Source organism: Ipomoea triloba, chromosome 5 (genome assembly GCF_003576645.1).
Source record: "Ipomoea triloba cultivar NCNSP0323 chromosome 5, ASM357664v1".
NCBI classification, from domain to species: domain Eukaryota; kingdom Viridiplantae; phylum Streptophyta; class Magnoliopsida; order Solanales; family Convolvulaceae; genus Ipomoea; species Ipomoea triloba.
This window is the reverse complement of record NC_044920.1, coordinates 23,688,453-23,703,968: the sequence shown is the minus strand read 5'-3', so window position 1 is coordinate 23,703,968 and position 15,516 is coordinate 23,688,453. Positions and strand designations below refer to the sequence as shown.

The 15,516-nt window shown below is 33.1% G+C and overlaps 2 protein-coding genes across 2 annotated transcripts; one reads left to right on the top strand and one right to left on the bottom strand.

Annotated features, from left to right (window-relative positions):
* Positions 1-3,018: 3,018 nt before the first annotated feature.
* LOC116018979 (SPX domain-containing protein 4) lies at positions 3,019-6,515 on the top strand. Its single transcript, XM_031259034.1, has 3 exons — positions 3,019-3,419; positions 5,268-5,424; positions 5,707-6,515. The coding sequence occupies exons 1-3, from the start codon at positions 3,156-3,158 to the stop codon at positions 6,183-6,185; spliced, it is 900 nt and encodes a 299-aa protein (XP_031114894.1). The 5' UTR covers positions 3,019-3,155; the 3' UTR covers positions 6,186-6,515.
* A 5,321-nt stretch (positions 6,516-11,836) lies between these two features.
* On the bottom strand, positions 11,837-15,127 carry LOC116020839 (phosphate transporter PHO1 homolog 3-like). The gene is made up of 12 exons (XM_031261390.1): positions 14,259-15,127; positions 14,111-14,159; positions 13,941-14,012; positions 13,709-13,838; positions 13,508-13,628; positions 13,169-13,427; positions 12,967-13,071; positions 12,835-12,879; positions 12,618-12,746; positions 12,251-12,529; positions 12,032-12,168; positions 11,837-11,930 (listed from the first exon to the last, which is right to left on the bottom strand). Exons 1-12 carry the CDS (start codon positions 15,125-15,127, stop codon positions 11,837-11,839), a joined length of 2,289 nt encoding a protein of 762 aa, XP_031117250.1.
* Between the last annotated feature and the right edge of the window lie 389 nt (positions 15,128-15,516).

The window sequence follows — 15,516 nt, the reverse complement described above, 5'->3', positions numbered from 1 at the left end:
TATAGTTAATGTTTGGTATAGAACGTGTCAACTAAGATACAGAATTTGAAGGTTATTATTTATGAATCAGGATTTATAATGCAATGTAGACTCTGATTGGTATAATTTACTTAATTCTTTCATCCCAACCAAACGCCATGTTAGCGTACATTCTTTGGAATCCAAAGTAGTCAAGGAGGATTGGATTGGATATCACACATTATCCTTAAAACCGATTCAATACCCCTTAGCGTACATTCTTTGGAATCCAAAGTAGTCAGGGATTGGTTATCACACATTATCCTTAAAACCGATTTGCTGTAACATACTATATTATTCTCAGCAAATTATAGAACACAAGGAGAACATTTCGAATTACATACTATATAGAAATAAATAATACTACCTCCGTTCCAAAATGGTTGTCTGGTTCATTTAACGAGGCTTGACTGAAGTAATTTTTAATCCAATTTTTCATATTATTAAGTTTAGCATTAATATATAAAATTTATATATTTAGAAACTACATTAAAAGTACTATTAAACACAAAAAAATTAAATTTAAAAATAATAAAAAATTACTAAAGAAAATAAGCAAAAAAAGAATAGTAAATATGACAGGTAAAATGGGACAGAGTAACATTTAATATATGAGGCACATTTCGAATTACATACTATTTTGACCAATGAATAGTAAATATGACAGGTAAAATGAGACAGAGTAACATTTAATATATGAGGCTCTGTTTATAGCTACAGTCGTATTCACTGAGGCTCGAACCCACTCCCATTCATGTGAGAGTGTAAATCAGATGCCACTTGACCACACGATCTTTGGCCCGCTATAACTGTTAATTCAAAAAGTTAAATTGAAATTAATAGAAATTAATTCTAAAAACTTATTAGAATTAACCAGATTTCATAACAGTACACTCGAATAGTATTTCTGGGTAAAATTTACTTGTGGGAATATAATTCCATCTTACAGTGGTTCAGATCATGCTCTTGTAGTCCACTTCCGAATGACATTCGTGTGCGTAGGTCTGCGTGAGAGAGTGCGTCTAGACTATACAATTCAAACTTATTTAAAAAGGAAATTATATATATACTAGTGCAAATTGCAAAGTGAAACTTACTTCCAATCCAACGTGAGACAAAATCTACTTCCAAGTTTTTCCACCTTCATTTTCAACTCAAACGTGTCTTACTTTGAGAATCAATTTCTCATTCGCTCATTATTTGTTTTGTGTGTACAATATATAAATTTTTTTGTCTTACTTCAAAGAACTAGAATCTATTTTGATTCGACCCAAATCGAATGTGTACCCACATATGTTTATACCACAAAATATACACTTAAAATGTCATTTTTGTTTAAAAATTTCAATAGTTAACACCTAGAGAAGTGTAGAAATCTTTATGCAAATACCTCCCTCATTTAATGAGAGAGGGATAAATATTACCTGTAACTTTAACTCGTAAGTTAAGAGGAAATTATCTTTTAGATGCAAATACAAATTTATCAGCAAACCCTCTGATGGAGTGGTATAAAACAGTAATATTTTGATGTTCCTCTCATTTCTTCCTTACCCACTTCCCAAATTTTTCCACATATTACACATACCTCATATGTGACATTATCTGTCCAAACATTCATAATTGAGTAAACTCTTCAAGAACTATTGATACCGCTGCCTTATAAAACTACAATACCCTACAACAATACTTGATAATGTTAACTTCAAAACCGTTACAAACTAGCACAAGGTTTTTAAGGTACATCATTCTTAAAGAAAAAAAAAAGTACAATATAAATTACTGTATTATAATTAGTTACTTGTGACATTCTGGGAGATCGTGGGTTATTTTAAATTGATTATTTTATACCATAAAGAAAAAGTCAAATCATTTTATCGATTGCAAACGTTTGATGAACCTTTTGCTAGCATCCACCAGACCATCACTTGCTTATAATATATGCTATTTATGTGATGTAGACAAAATATATGCGATTAACTTTATTCCTGACTTTATAATATTTATTATGTCGTATTAAGAAAAAAAATTGTCAAATAAGTGCTTAAATTATATATTAAAAAATAGTTATATTATATATTTAAAAAAGTTACAATTAAACGCATTTACTTATAGGGGTTGTTGGGCGGATCCAGTATAGAGGTAGTGGGAGAACAAAATATTGTGCAGACCATGACCCACATAACTATGTGAACCATAAATACAATACATTTTTAATATATTAAAAATGTATTATTTGTGTATTCAATGCACATTATTTGATTATATATAAAAAAATCATATACTTTCAAATGATGTACTTTATGAATAGAAATAATGTACTTTTAATATATTGAAAACATACTTTGTATTTATGATTTACACAAATGTGTGGACCATGGTTAATGGAATAATGATGGGTGGGAGTACTGGAGTAGCAATTGGCTTAATTGTAACAATTTGACAAAATTATCAATTTAATAACATCAATTGAAAGTTAATGTATTTTTTTTAGTACTACCGACTCTATTGCAAGACAATATCTGTTCAATATACTTTCTCTATTTGTTGTAGCTCAAAGAGGCAATGGCTATCATCGGGATTTGATCGTCATAAAGGTGCCAACCGAGCAAAACAAATGGAAGATCAAATTAGTTAATATTTTTAAAGTTGAAAGACTTAATTAAGAAAAAAAATAGTCAATGACTAAATTGATAATTGTGCTATAGTTAATAAGTTATGTTGCTTGCAAAAAAAAAAAAAAAATTATGTCGATAATAAACCCTTTTTTTATATAGTTTGATGAGCTATTTGATTATTTTAAAAAAGAAATTTTTATGAGAAAATAATACAAAATTCCCAAACCAAAAGTAGAAAGGCCAAAGTAAATCCAACCTCCATTTCACCTCTTGATATTTATTCGAGGAATACAGAACAGAATACTTGCTCTGAGCCTCTGACAAGTCCCAGAAAAATTACAATTAAAAAAAAAAATCTTTTCATGAAATTCTGTTTATTACAAGAACAGATAATAGATTTATGCAAAAAAAAAATAAAAATATAGAATTGAATGAATTCATACACTGTTCTACAATCAAAGTAAAAATCGGATAATTTGTTCACTGTGTTGTTTCATTTTCCTGTTTGATTTGTTTGATTGAATGAAGTTCGGGAAGGAGTTCAAGGTACACTTGGAGGATACCCTTCCGGAATGGAGGGACAAATACTTGCGCTACAAACCCTTGAAGAAGCTTCTCAAGTCCCTCCCCGCCCATCCTTCCGCCGCCGCCGCCGCCGACGATAGCTTCCAGCCACCGCCGCACTCGGAGCTGCATGACTGGTTCATCAGACTACTCACTGAAGACCTCGAAAAGTTTAACGATTTCTACGTTGAGCAAGAGGAAGAATTCATTATTCGCTTCCAGGTTTCCTTTTTCCTTCAATTTTTGCTTTCTCTGTAAATTTCATGTGTTTATTGTTGGCAACATAATCAGCACTTTGTTAATTGATTCATTATTCAGTAGTGGAAACTGTAGGCTCCAGCCACTTTTTAATTGCTGGTAAGTCTGCATCTGATTGAGATTTATGCAACTTGGATTGAGATTGGAAGGAAGAATCAAAGGGTTTTTTGCAGATAATTTTAGTATGTGCTCACTATCTCGGTATCTCTGGTTGAGTGGTTGCTATCTTAGAAAAAGCAAGTACCTTTAAAATGGTGGCATACTGGCATGCCATATGATGAGTGCAGTGAGTAAGCTAAACAGAAAGTTGGTTTATAGCCCGCACGGGCAGTTCAGTTGGTTTTGGATTGTGAATTGTGGGCAAGGGCAAGAAAGTTGGTTTATAACTTAACAAGAAGATGAAGGGATGAGGAAACACATGCAGTGGGCTCTAATTGAGACTGTAAATCGAACCGTAAATGCAAAATCTAAAGGAAGATGGTTATTAAGAAATTGTGATAATGTAGAGAATGAGGAATTTAGGAATTCGTATGTTTGAAAAGGAGTAAGGAGTACGAAGTAAGAACATTCGAATGAGTGTTCCTGTTCCTTTGAAATTGGATGTGGTGTATATATATAGGAGTAAAGTGACAGATTAAAGGTATCAAATATCCATCCGGAGAATATTCTTTGATTATGCTGGAGTATAATCAAAGCATCTCTGCAGCATATTCTCAGTTTCTATTAAGAAAATTGAAAATACATGGTCTGCTTAACGTTTCTCGTGCAAATTCTATTGTACATCAAGGCACTCAATAGACACAACATTATGTGCCCTGGTGGTGAAGATTTGATTTATATGAATGAATGTTATCAACAAGTTTATTAGCAGTTCATAGCATGTGAACGGTTAATACATGTGATGAACATTTAGTATACGTAAATATGAGTCTAGACCGTGTCAACATACACTTATTCCTAGTAATGTGAATATCTAGTCAATATTATGTGAATATTGATTCATGACACATGTAGCAATGTGCAACAATGGCATATGGCATCTCAACTACATCACCGTAGTTCCATTTGGCACTATCCGGCTATGATTTCACTACTTCAAAGCTGCTTTAGCCTGCTTGTTTATTAGAATTTTCTTTTCTTCACTATGTGGAATAAATTATAAGAAGAGCCAATCACATAGCCAGAAGTCGCCATTTGTCTCTTAACCCAATCTAACATTATAGGACGGAATGCTTATAAACTACTTCTGATGTTTTCTGGTTAAATGCAATGTACCAATAAATTAGTATGCATAAAGAGTCATAATTCTTTTGTGAGCTCCTGTGGGTTTACACCAACAGTGGCTATGAATTGAAGCCTGATTTCCCTGAAAGCATGGACAAACTGCTATTGTGGTCATGAAAGAATTTGTAGTCATAAAATCTTGATACTAATCTTTCAAATTAATAAAGTATCAAACTGATAATACAGAGTAATATTAACAATGTTGTCAGGCAATAATATAGCTGTCTTGCTTACTATGAAGATTGATGCGGTGAAATGTATGCAGTATGTTTGACTAACCTACTTTGCACTGTGAGGTTCTTGTTAGAGCCTCTTAATTTCCTTTATGCCATGATGTTCTTACGTAAGTTGTTCTGATGTCCTTGACAATGTTGTGAAGCAACTAAGGGGTTTTCATTGATTACATGTATCTGTAATGTTTAATGCCATTTGCTTAATAAGGTTTTGCACTTAAAAATGTTGTGTAGCACCGACTGGTGAAAATGTAGAATCTTCTTGAATTTTAAAATTCAAGCGTTGTTGGTATAGGAATTGAAGGAAAGAATTGAGCGGGTGAAAGAGAAGAGTGGAAGAGATGTAGCTTCCACATCAGAGAGTGAAGAAATGATGGATATACGTAAAGACTTTGTTGCCATACATGGGCAGATGCTTCTACTTCAGAATTATAGCTCCTTGAATTTTGCAGGTAAAGTTGATATTTCCTTATCCCGATCTATGTCTAATTTGCTTATTAGAGGACCTTGTGACTCAACTATTTTACCGTTTTAGTGTTTAGCGTTACTCCCTGATTGTTGATTGATCATTCGCCCTAGAGAGTGGCAAATGTATTTTTTTTCTCCCTTTTTCTTTCCCTTTCGCCCAATCAATGTAGGCCACGTGGTGGAAGTAATACTCGATGAGACTATACTTAGCATTTTCCTTTAGTGACTTGGTGTATTTCTGAAACATGTTTTTGCATGATCACCAGGTCTTATGAAGATTCTGAAAAAGTATGATAAACGAACTGGGGGGTTGCTACGTCTACCTTTTACGCAGTTTGCTGTTCATCAGCCCTTCTTCACAACCGAACCTCTTACCAGATTAGTACGCGAGTGTGAGGCAAATCTCGAGCTTCTCTTTCCTCTGGAAGCAGAAGTTATCGAATCCACGGCCGCTGCACACGACCACGCAGAAGCTTCCTCTTCAAATGCTTCCACCATCTCCCCAGACACTACACTGCAGCTCGGGGAAAAGAATGTGGACATATATCGGGGCACACTTGCTGCAATAAAAGCTATACAAGGCCTAAGAAAGGCGAGCTCAACTTCAAATCCACTGTCGTTTTCATCTCTCTTGGGGAATCAAGATAACGACAGTACAGGCTCCATAACTGCAGAGAACTCGTCTGCCTCTCAGGACGACGAAGAAATGAATCAGGAAGCCGAGGTATCCCATTCCCCCAAATAGAATTCCCTTTGTGTTTAACTTTTTAAGCTGAACAGTCTTTTAGTTCTTTGCAATAAGTGCTCACCATTACAGTATAATAACCCAAGGCCATACATATATAGCGGTGTATCGGTATACGCTACAATCAAAATTAAATATATTCGTTTACTCTGACTATTGAGACGAAAGAAGTTGAAAGTTAAATGCCATTGAATTGTGTGATGTTTCAAGACATGCCCCAAGCATGATCTGGGATCTAGTTGGATTAATAATAGGATTGAATTAGAGTAAGACTAAATATTTACATTTGTATTATCTTGGAATGTATGTCTACTTGCATTTTAATTGATACGTTACTCGAATTGACATATGTAATTATTATTGGATGTAGAGTATGTCCATATATACTTTCTCAATGTTATGGTTTAAACATGTGACCTCCTATTTGAAAGAACTAATAGGGCGTTTGGTTTGATGGAAGGAATTAAGTGGGAAAAGAATTGCAATTCCATGGGAAAAGAATAATGCCGAAATAAAGTGGGAGTTTAAATTCTAGTGTTTGGTTGGCAGGAATAAAATGACTAGGAATTTCAAATCCAATGTTTGGTATAAATGGGAATTGAGAGGGAATAAATAGTATAAAGTCCAAAATGTCCATTGTTGTTGTTGTTGTTGTTGTTGTTGTTGTTATTATTATTATTATTACTATTTATAATTAACAAACTAATTCACAAATTGTTAGAGTTGTGGCATATAAAGAATGCAAAATTTGAAGAGTTATGCATATAACGAATTCAAAGAAAACGAAAGTTGTTGTATATAAATAACGCATATAAAAAATGTAAAATTTGAATAGTTGTTACATATAAAGATTTAAATTAAATGAACATACACAGAGAGAAGTCGAAGAATAATACGCGCTATAATTTAGAATAGAAAGTGATGTATCCATTTTAGGTTAAAAAAAGGAGGGAAATTTTGTCTCAAGACTATATTTTTTTCTTCCTAAAATCCATTGAATTAAAATCCCTTAGGAGGCCATGGGATTCTAATTCCATGAAAATGAGGAAATTGCAATTCCGTGGAATTACAATTCCATCCAACCAAACGAAGGAATTTTATTGCATTTGGAATTATGTGGGAATTAAATGAGAAAAGAATTGTAATTCACTCTGACCAAACGCCGTAAAAGTGACACTTTCTCACTTTTAAAGTACAACTTTTTGTTTTTAAAAAAGTTTCTTTATAAAGTTAGAAATTTTAATAACTTTTTCATTTTCAATTATTTTCCATCTTCTCATCCAAACACTATTTCATTCATTCTTCTTTTGAAAAATAATTCCTTCTATTTTTAAATTATTTTTAAAATTTTGCGCATACCGTAAACGTTTGGTGTTACTATTTATATATGGTCAACTTGGCATTGGCACTACAGATTTTAACCAAAAATAAAGTTGAATTTCGCACAATAAATGACAAGGTTTGGCCAACAAGAATCTTTGACTCCATCATCTCCATGGTAATTGTACAATAGTAATATATGCATTTTTGTTATTACTTTCCACTTTTTACTTTCTCACATATCATTGGTGTAAATACTTTTATTGAAACCCACATCATGAAATAAAATGAGGAAGTATAATTTAAAAGTACATCGTATATATTTTTCTAATGCAATTTTGTATTTTATGTAATTTATTGGTTATTACATTAGAATATAATTTACTTTGTGCACACACAGGATAGTAATTTTGCAAAGGGTTCGATCGTCACCCAAAAACAATGATTCCATCAATTCCGCAACGTGCTGTTCTGTTATACAATGATTTGATTTCATAGTATCATGTTCCATCAATTCCCTATCTTCTCATCTCTTGTCTTGTCTTTAACTTTTAGATTGAAATTATCTCACAAATTTAATCCTTTTTTTATTAGCAAAATAATTGAATGTTATGATTGATAGATTTGTCATTTACTCATTCCGTATTTCACTTTAAAAGTACCATTCTATTTCATTTTTCCGCCCAAATTTTTGTTCTCAATTAATTAAATATTTTATTAATAAAATAATTAATAAAGCTTATCCGATAAAAAAATGTAAAATGCAAATTAACTAATATCTATTAATTGAAAATATTGTTTCTATATTCATGTATTACCATAATAACATAATACCGTATAAAAAAGACATATTAATTAGGTAATAACATAATAGCATAATTGGTAATATTATGCATGGTATTCTATAATATAATTGGTAATATTATTGTTTGCAAATTCTGCATATTTTTACAATATTTAGTTTAGTCAAGTTTTACTATATAAAATTTAAATATTTGTAAACTACATCAAAATATTATTAGATATAAAAATTTAAATTTAAAAGTCATAAAAATATTAAAGAAAATAAACAAATTAAAGTTATGTTAAATACGGTAAGAGTATATTTACTAAATATTATTAAATATATGTTAAATACTTATCAGTTGTTCATAAGAGTTTTTTTTTTTTTAATAACTATTTACTGTATATGGTAAGAATATTTTTACTAATATATTACAATATTTATATTACGTAATATTTATTATCTATTTTGACCAACTTCCATATAGATGGTACATATTTTGTTTACATTTTTTTTTATTTTGGTGTATTATACACACCAATAATAATAATTCGAATAATTATCTATACTTCTATATTTGTATTACTATTAATAAAAATAAACCATCCTTTGTGAAATTCCCGTCCAAACAATAGTAAAGATAAAATGAAAAAAGAAAATTGATTTTACTAATTGATTGAAAATATAAAAAGGTCGTAATGGAAAAAGAAACAGAAATTAGGCAAATTGGACAAGGAAAAGGATATTACTAATTGACTGAAAATTATTTAAAAAAAATAATTACACTTTTTTTGAAAATTTTAAATTATTTAAAATTTAAAAATTTTAAATTATTTAAACTTTAAAAATTTTAATTATACATGGATTGTTAGATTTTTTTTATAATAATTACAATTAATTCATTCAAACATGGAGGATGAAGAAAATACTAAATGCGATATGGTGAAAATGAATATACTTAAGTTATAAAAGTATAATTGCACATATATTAGTGTAATTGACTAATAATAATTGTCTAATAATTATTATGGTAATTAAACTAAACATTGGTCATTGAATTTATTTTTATAATAATTATGATTAAATTATTTCTCATTTTTCCCATATTTATTTTAGTAATAATAGAATTACATAAGTCATATTATGTATCGATCTTTTTAAGATAATTGTAAACAAACAAGTTATATATTATTCAATTAAAATAATTGTAAACAAACAAGTTATATATTATTCAATTAATTGAGTAATACATTTGTACTAATCTTATAATCAAAAAATTATACACGTTCAATATTAGAATTTTTTATAATTTCAACTTTATTTTTATTATCTAAATATATAATAAAAAAATTATTTGTGTACCAGACAATTATTTGTTCTAATTCAAGCAAGGAAAACATTAAAAAAGAAAAAAAAAAACATAACTAATCCAACCAATTTCATCAATCGCGCTATATAATATTCAATATTATAATTTATATAGTTGTATATCGATCTAAATATTCTTAAAATATTATAACAAATCCATTCCGTGCAACGCAAATTACTAGTCTTTTTAAAAATTACTCCACTATTTGGGTCTAAATTCATATATATATATATATTATTAAATAAGATGGATGTAAACTATTAAATTATTAATGCAGAATAAAGCATACTTTTACAAACAAGAAAAGTTATAATGACAACATAAGCGGAAACAACAGCAATTCCGACTCTCATGAACGAGGCATGCGCCTGCTCGACAGTCAACCACAAAGCTCGCCAAGTATTGCGACCAATAGCAAGATGCATGCCCTCCGGTGACAGCGACGAAATCAGCATACTAAGCACAGCTTGATCTTGACGCACCCAAGAAGCATACAGTGGATTGGGTTGGGCCGCGGTTGCTCCAGAAAGAAACGCATTAAGGCAAGGATTTGTACCATCAACGAAACCCATAAGCTCGTGACTGCGAAGGAACGGAACAACTTTGGTCTTCCATAACAAGAAATTTGTATTCGTCAATTTAATGTTAACAGTGTTCACAAAGTGATGAGCAACCGAAGAATTCACAGATTCGTCAGCCATGAGGAAAGAAATCTAGGCTAGCTAATACCAGATGAGAACTGAATATTGTATTGATTGGATGTGAATACAATGATAGGGAATATGAGAGATATATATATTTCATTATTTAATTTCCTAATTCATTATATGGCAGTTTCAAATATCAATTGGCAAGTAAATTAATATTGTTAATTAAGAATGGCAACTTCCAAAGTACAGGAAGCCGAGGTATCCCATTCCCCCAAATAGAATTCCCTGTGTGTTTTACTTTTTAAGCTGAAACAGTCTTTTTAGTTCTTTGCAATAAGTGCTCACCATTACAGTATAATAACCCAATGCCATAATTCTCTGGGGTGGCACACTATTTTTTTTTCTTCTTTTTAACTAATTGGCTGTGAATAAATAGTGAAGGACCTTTATTTGATCCCTTGTATCTCTGTTCAGTGAATATAATTGCCTAATTTTGGGAACAGCTTAACCATGACTAAAAGATTAGTGAAATGTTAGATATACTGTTTAATTAATTTAAAATACATGCCCAATCAAGTTAGTCTTGGCTCGGTAACCATAAAGTTTTAAGTTCGACTCGTAATAGGAGCGGTCTATTAGCCTTCTTGGTTTGAGCCGGTCATTGGTCAACTATGAGCAACCTAGGTTGGTTTATCTACTTGTGGTCCTTTGCGAGTTATTGTCACAATGCGGTTCTTGTTTGAGCATGTCAGCTATTGGCAATTCAGGCTGATTTATTTCATTGTGGTCCCTTTTTAGTTACGGTCAAAAGGCGGGGTTTACTCAGTGCATATTCTTGGGCAGTTGCGGTGGTTTTCTAGTTAAAAAACATCATCAAGTAGCTACTTTTTTTTTTTTTTTTTCCAAAAAAGTAGCTATAATCTCTTGTCTACTTCATGGTTAAATGGCAGGGGCACAGACTCAGTAAAAAAAAGCATGAAATTTCAGATTGTCTGAACATGTAACTATTAGATTCATATGGATAGTTCAATTGTTCTAACATGCAATTATTTTTAAATAAATATTAATAAAATACAATATGAATTGACATGCTACGTTATTAGATATTTTTAAATATTAATTAAATATGATATAAGTTTACGTGTCACATCATTTGTTAGGGAGACGTGACACTAAAAATGTTAATGCTACTCTATGAAAAATATTATACCGACTCCAAATTTCTACTCTCAGCTTTTATTTTCACTTGTGTTCAAATTTGATTGAAGAAAGAAAAAAAAAAGCAATGGATAAACATCACTACCTCTTATTAAATTAAGCACTACTGTGTGTCAGCAAAATCAATGATAACAAACTATGGCATTTGACCCTGTCTGCTGAGCTACTAAGTTTTCGTGATTTATCTTCTCCACATACTTAATAATAACAAACTACTACATTTGACCCTGTCTGCTGAGCTACTGAGTTACCGTGATTTATCTCCTCACATATACTTCGTCAGACCATTAATCAAAAAACAAATAGTTAATTATATGGTCTTGTCTACTTCATGGTTAAACGGCAATGGCACAGACTTGACTGCTCGATATTTGCCAACGTTATTCAGATGCTCATTCTCCAACCTGAACACTCAAAAAAACCAGACGCCATTACCAAACCTTCTCAACAATAATCTCATATTCACAATGTTTTCCTTGTCATATGTGACTATATATACACTAACCTGAAAAAGTTCCAAATGCCGCGGCGGATGATTTCCAGACAGGCAACAATGGCAACAATGGCTTTCCTATGGAGGAATGAATCACTAAAATCCAGAAACATTTGCATCCATACCAGCCTCAAAATGATGTTCACCACCTGCATTTGGACAGCAAAGAATTGAACATGAAGATTTCAAGAAAACAGACTGCCATTTTCATTATGTTTTTTTTACACTTACAATTGCAACAAAGTAGACAGCCTTGTTTGGAACAAGGAGCTTGTCCCTCAACCAAGGGTTCTTGGAGTTCCTCTGCAACAGACCCCAATCTCTAACAATGTCCCAGTACGTATTGGTGATGGTCGTGATCCCTGAAAAGACTGCTGCCAGGACTTTCAGAGTTGTTCCTTTCTTTAGCTCATACAGTGTTCTTAGCACCAGTGCAGCCACTGTTGTGAAGTACTTGAGACCATTCAGCCCTTGGCTATTGTCTTTCTCCTCGAACAAGCGACGAAGGCACTGCATATATATCAACACCCATGCCAATTTATGAGTTCTTGAATCTTTTTAATTAGCAATTAACATATCCTGTTATTAGCTAGCATACCTGAAGTAACCGAACAACGAATGGGATTGCTGCTACAATCATATAAAAGATTTCATACACATCACTGTCCTGACATTTGTTTATTCTTTGTCTGAAGTTTCCCCATCCATAGTAACAGATGGCCTGAACCTGTAATATAAGATCAGAGCAGTTACGCTAATGATGTTTGTAGACATTATATTAAGGTTGATGGAATCTAAGGCTAAAAGGAGGAAACCTGGCTGGTAAGTTGATCTGCCAAGAAAAAATCAGGCAGGGTCACCTGTAAAAACAGGAAATTTCAGATTGTCTGAACATTAACATTAAGATTCTTATGGTCTGTTCAAACATGTAGTGCAGATTGGCATACTTTAAAAAGAGGAGCACAGATGCAGTGCCAGGCGCATCTGATGAGGAAGAAACGACTTGATCGATACACGATGTTGAGAGGGCAGAATGTTATTATTAGCAGAACCTGGAAATGACAAAATAAGAGAATTTTATTTTATGGTCAAAATAGAAGTTCCATAGCACAATATAATGATAAAATGCAATTAGGCTACTAGACTTACAGAAATCAGGATCAATGGAACTGACTCGGTGAGCACCTTATAGCTTCTTGTTACAGGGTCCATTTCCATATCCAAGTGCGAGAGAACAGCAGCCAAAGCAAGTACAAAAATGCCTGAAGCAAGGAGGAGAACTTCTCGATAACCAAGTTCTGATCCTTGCTTGAAGCCAAATATAAAGGGGTAATTTATGCGGTATCGCCTCCAAAAGTATATGTCCCCAGCATACATGATCATATGTAGGACAATGAATACAAATAAACTACATAATTAAATTGCAGATTATTAGTAATTTGTTAAAGTTTACACACTGCATATGTCACATAATTAAGGCAAGCACACCTATAAAGTGGGAATATATTTTCCATAAACTGATCACTCCCCTTGTGTTGAAGAAGATTTCTAGCATGTATAGAAACAATAATAGCTGCAACTAATGCTATTGAACAGCCTGAGAACAAGCCTGCAAGACAAAAACCGAAGGGCTCTTTAGCAAGTGTTTGCTTTATAATTTAACTCAGTTAGTTTGATGTACAATCTCACCAAGAAAAAATGTGATTCTGTGCTTCTCGCGCTTCACATGAGGCCTTAAAACACTCATTCCTTTCCTTCTATTTCCATTGGCAAAGTGCTTTATGAATGTGGCTTCTGTTCTTTCCATGAGTCTACTAACCTGGGAATTGAATGGAAAGATGGAAAGAGAAGCAATATGTCATTGCAGGTCTAATCTTAATCTGAAAACGATATCCATATATTTTATGAAAAGCAGACAAACCTCATCAGAGCTTCCAAGATAAGACTTATCAACCATCTCTAGGTATGACCTTGAAGCTTTCCTTGAAGTGATCTATACAATACAAACATCAAAATGAAAGCTGAGCAGAGGTTGCAATTAGACTAAACTAGCCTCAATATGATAATGGGGGGATGTATATAAATATATACCTTGTCATATTTCTTCATGATCTTGGAAAATGCCAATGTGTTCAAGAAACTGGTGCAAGAAACAACAGATTTTTAAAATGAATTCAGGGGAAAAACAGCCACTCCATAAATAATTGTGATGAGAAAATATAATGCACGTACTACTCACCAGTAACTCTTGAGAAGTCTAAGCTTTCCATAGAACTCCATGAATGCCTTTCTCAATCTTTCTTCAGCCTTCCTTAGCTCAGGCAGGCTGTACTTGAGTTGAGAGTTTGATGCCTTCAAAATTTTCTTCAAAGTGGATATGGGAGTTTCAGGTTGGATGTTGACTCTTACATCGTACAACATGTGTAACTGAGCAGGCCTGAAATCTCTGAAGTTGTTACTCGTCTTCTCTTCAATAATCCTTACGTTCTCATTACCCATTCCTGCAATAACCTCTTCACCGCTCATCTCAATTTCTTGTATGGCATCCATATGTGACTTATTAGCTTCAATGGCTGCAGAATCTGTTGTCTGGTCGGCATTGATATCCAGCGATGGCATTTCTACGACGATGCGGAGAGCTATAAGTGCATCCATTTGCTTGCTTAGCTCATCCGCCTCCTTCCTCACTTCCTCCACCTTTTCTCTGTAAAACCTAACAACTTTATTCAACTCATCGTCAAGCCTTCTGAAGAACACCAGCTCGTATTCTCCTCCCGCTTCTGAGGACATAAGGAACATTGTCTGATACTGCGGCGCCCCTCCAATCCCTTCCTGCTCCACAGCATTCACCAGTATAATTTCATCTTCATGATCGCTCCTCGGAGTGCCTCGATTCGTCAGCCCGCTGAAAGCCCGGTACATGGACATCCTTCTCTTCAACGAATTCTTGCGCGTCTCCGCCGCCGCCGGAACAGATGATTGCGCCGCCGCGTTCCGCCGCCGGAATCTCGAAATATCTTTCAGAACTCCCTTTAGATCGTTGTAATCCATGTATGCTTCCCCCCATTCTTGAACCTTCTGGGAAGCCAGTTCCTTCCCGAACTTCATCTTTCCACAGAGAAATCACTTCTTCCTAGAGTCGAAAATGTGACAATATATAAGAAATAAAATTGAACCTTGATCCTAAGCAGTGGTATACGAGAATTATTGGGCGGAGACCGATGAAGGGTTAAGTCCAGCTGGGATTATGATGCAGTCATAAGCGCTTGTCCTAAATGTTTGTATGAAAATATGAAGTTGCAGGGATGGCATAATTGAGCTGGCAAAAGCAGTGCATTGTGGCGTCAATGGCAGCATAACGTGAAACATTCCTAAGGGGGTGTTTGGTTCAAGTTATATATGATAACTAAGGTTATATTTGTTTGGTAATATAAGATTTCTCATATGTTTGGCTAAGTTACTTAAGATTCCTAGGGAATGTAACATAACCTCCCAAT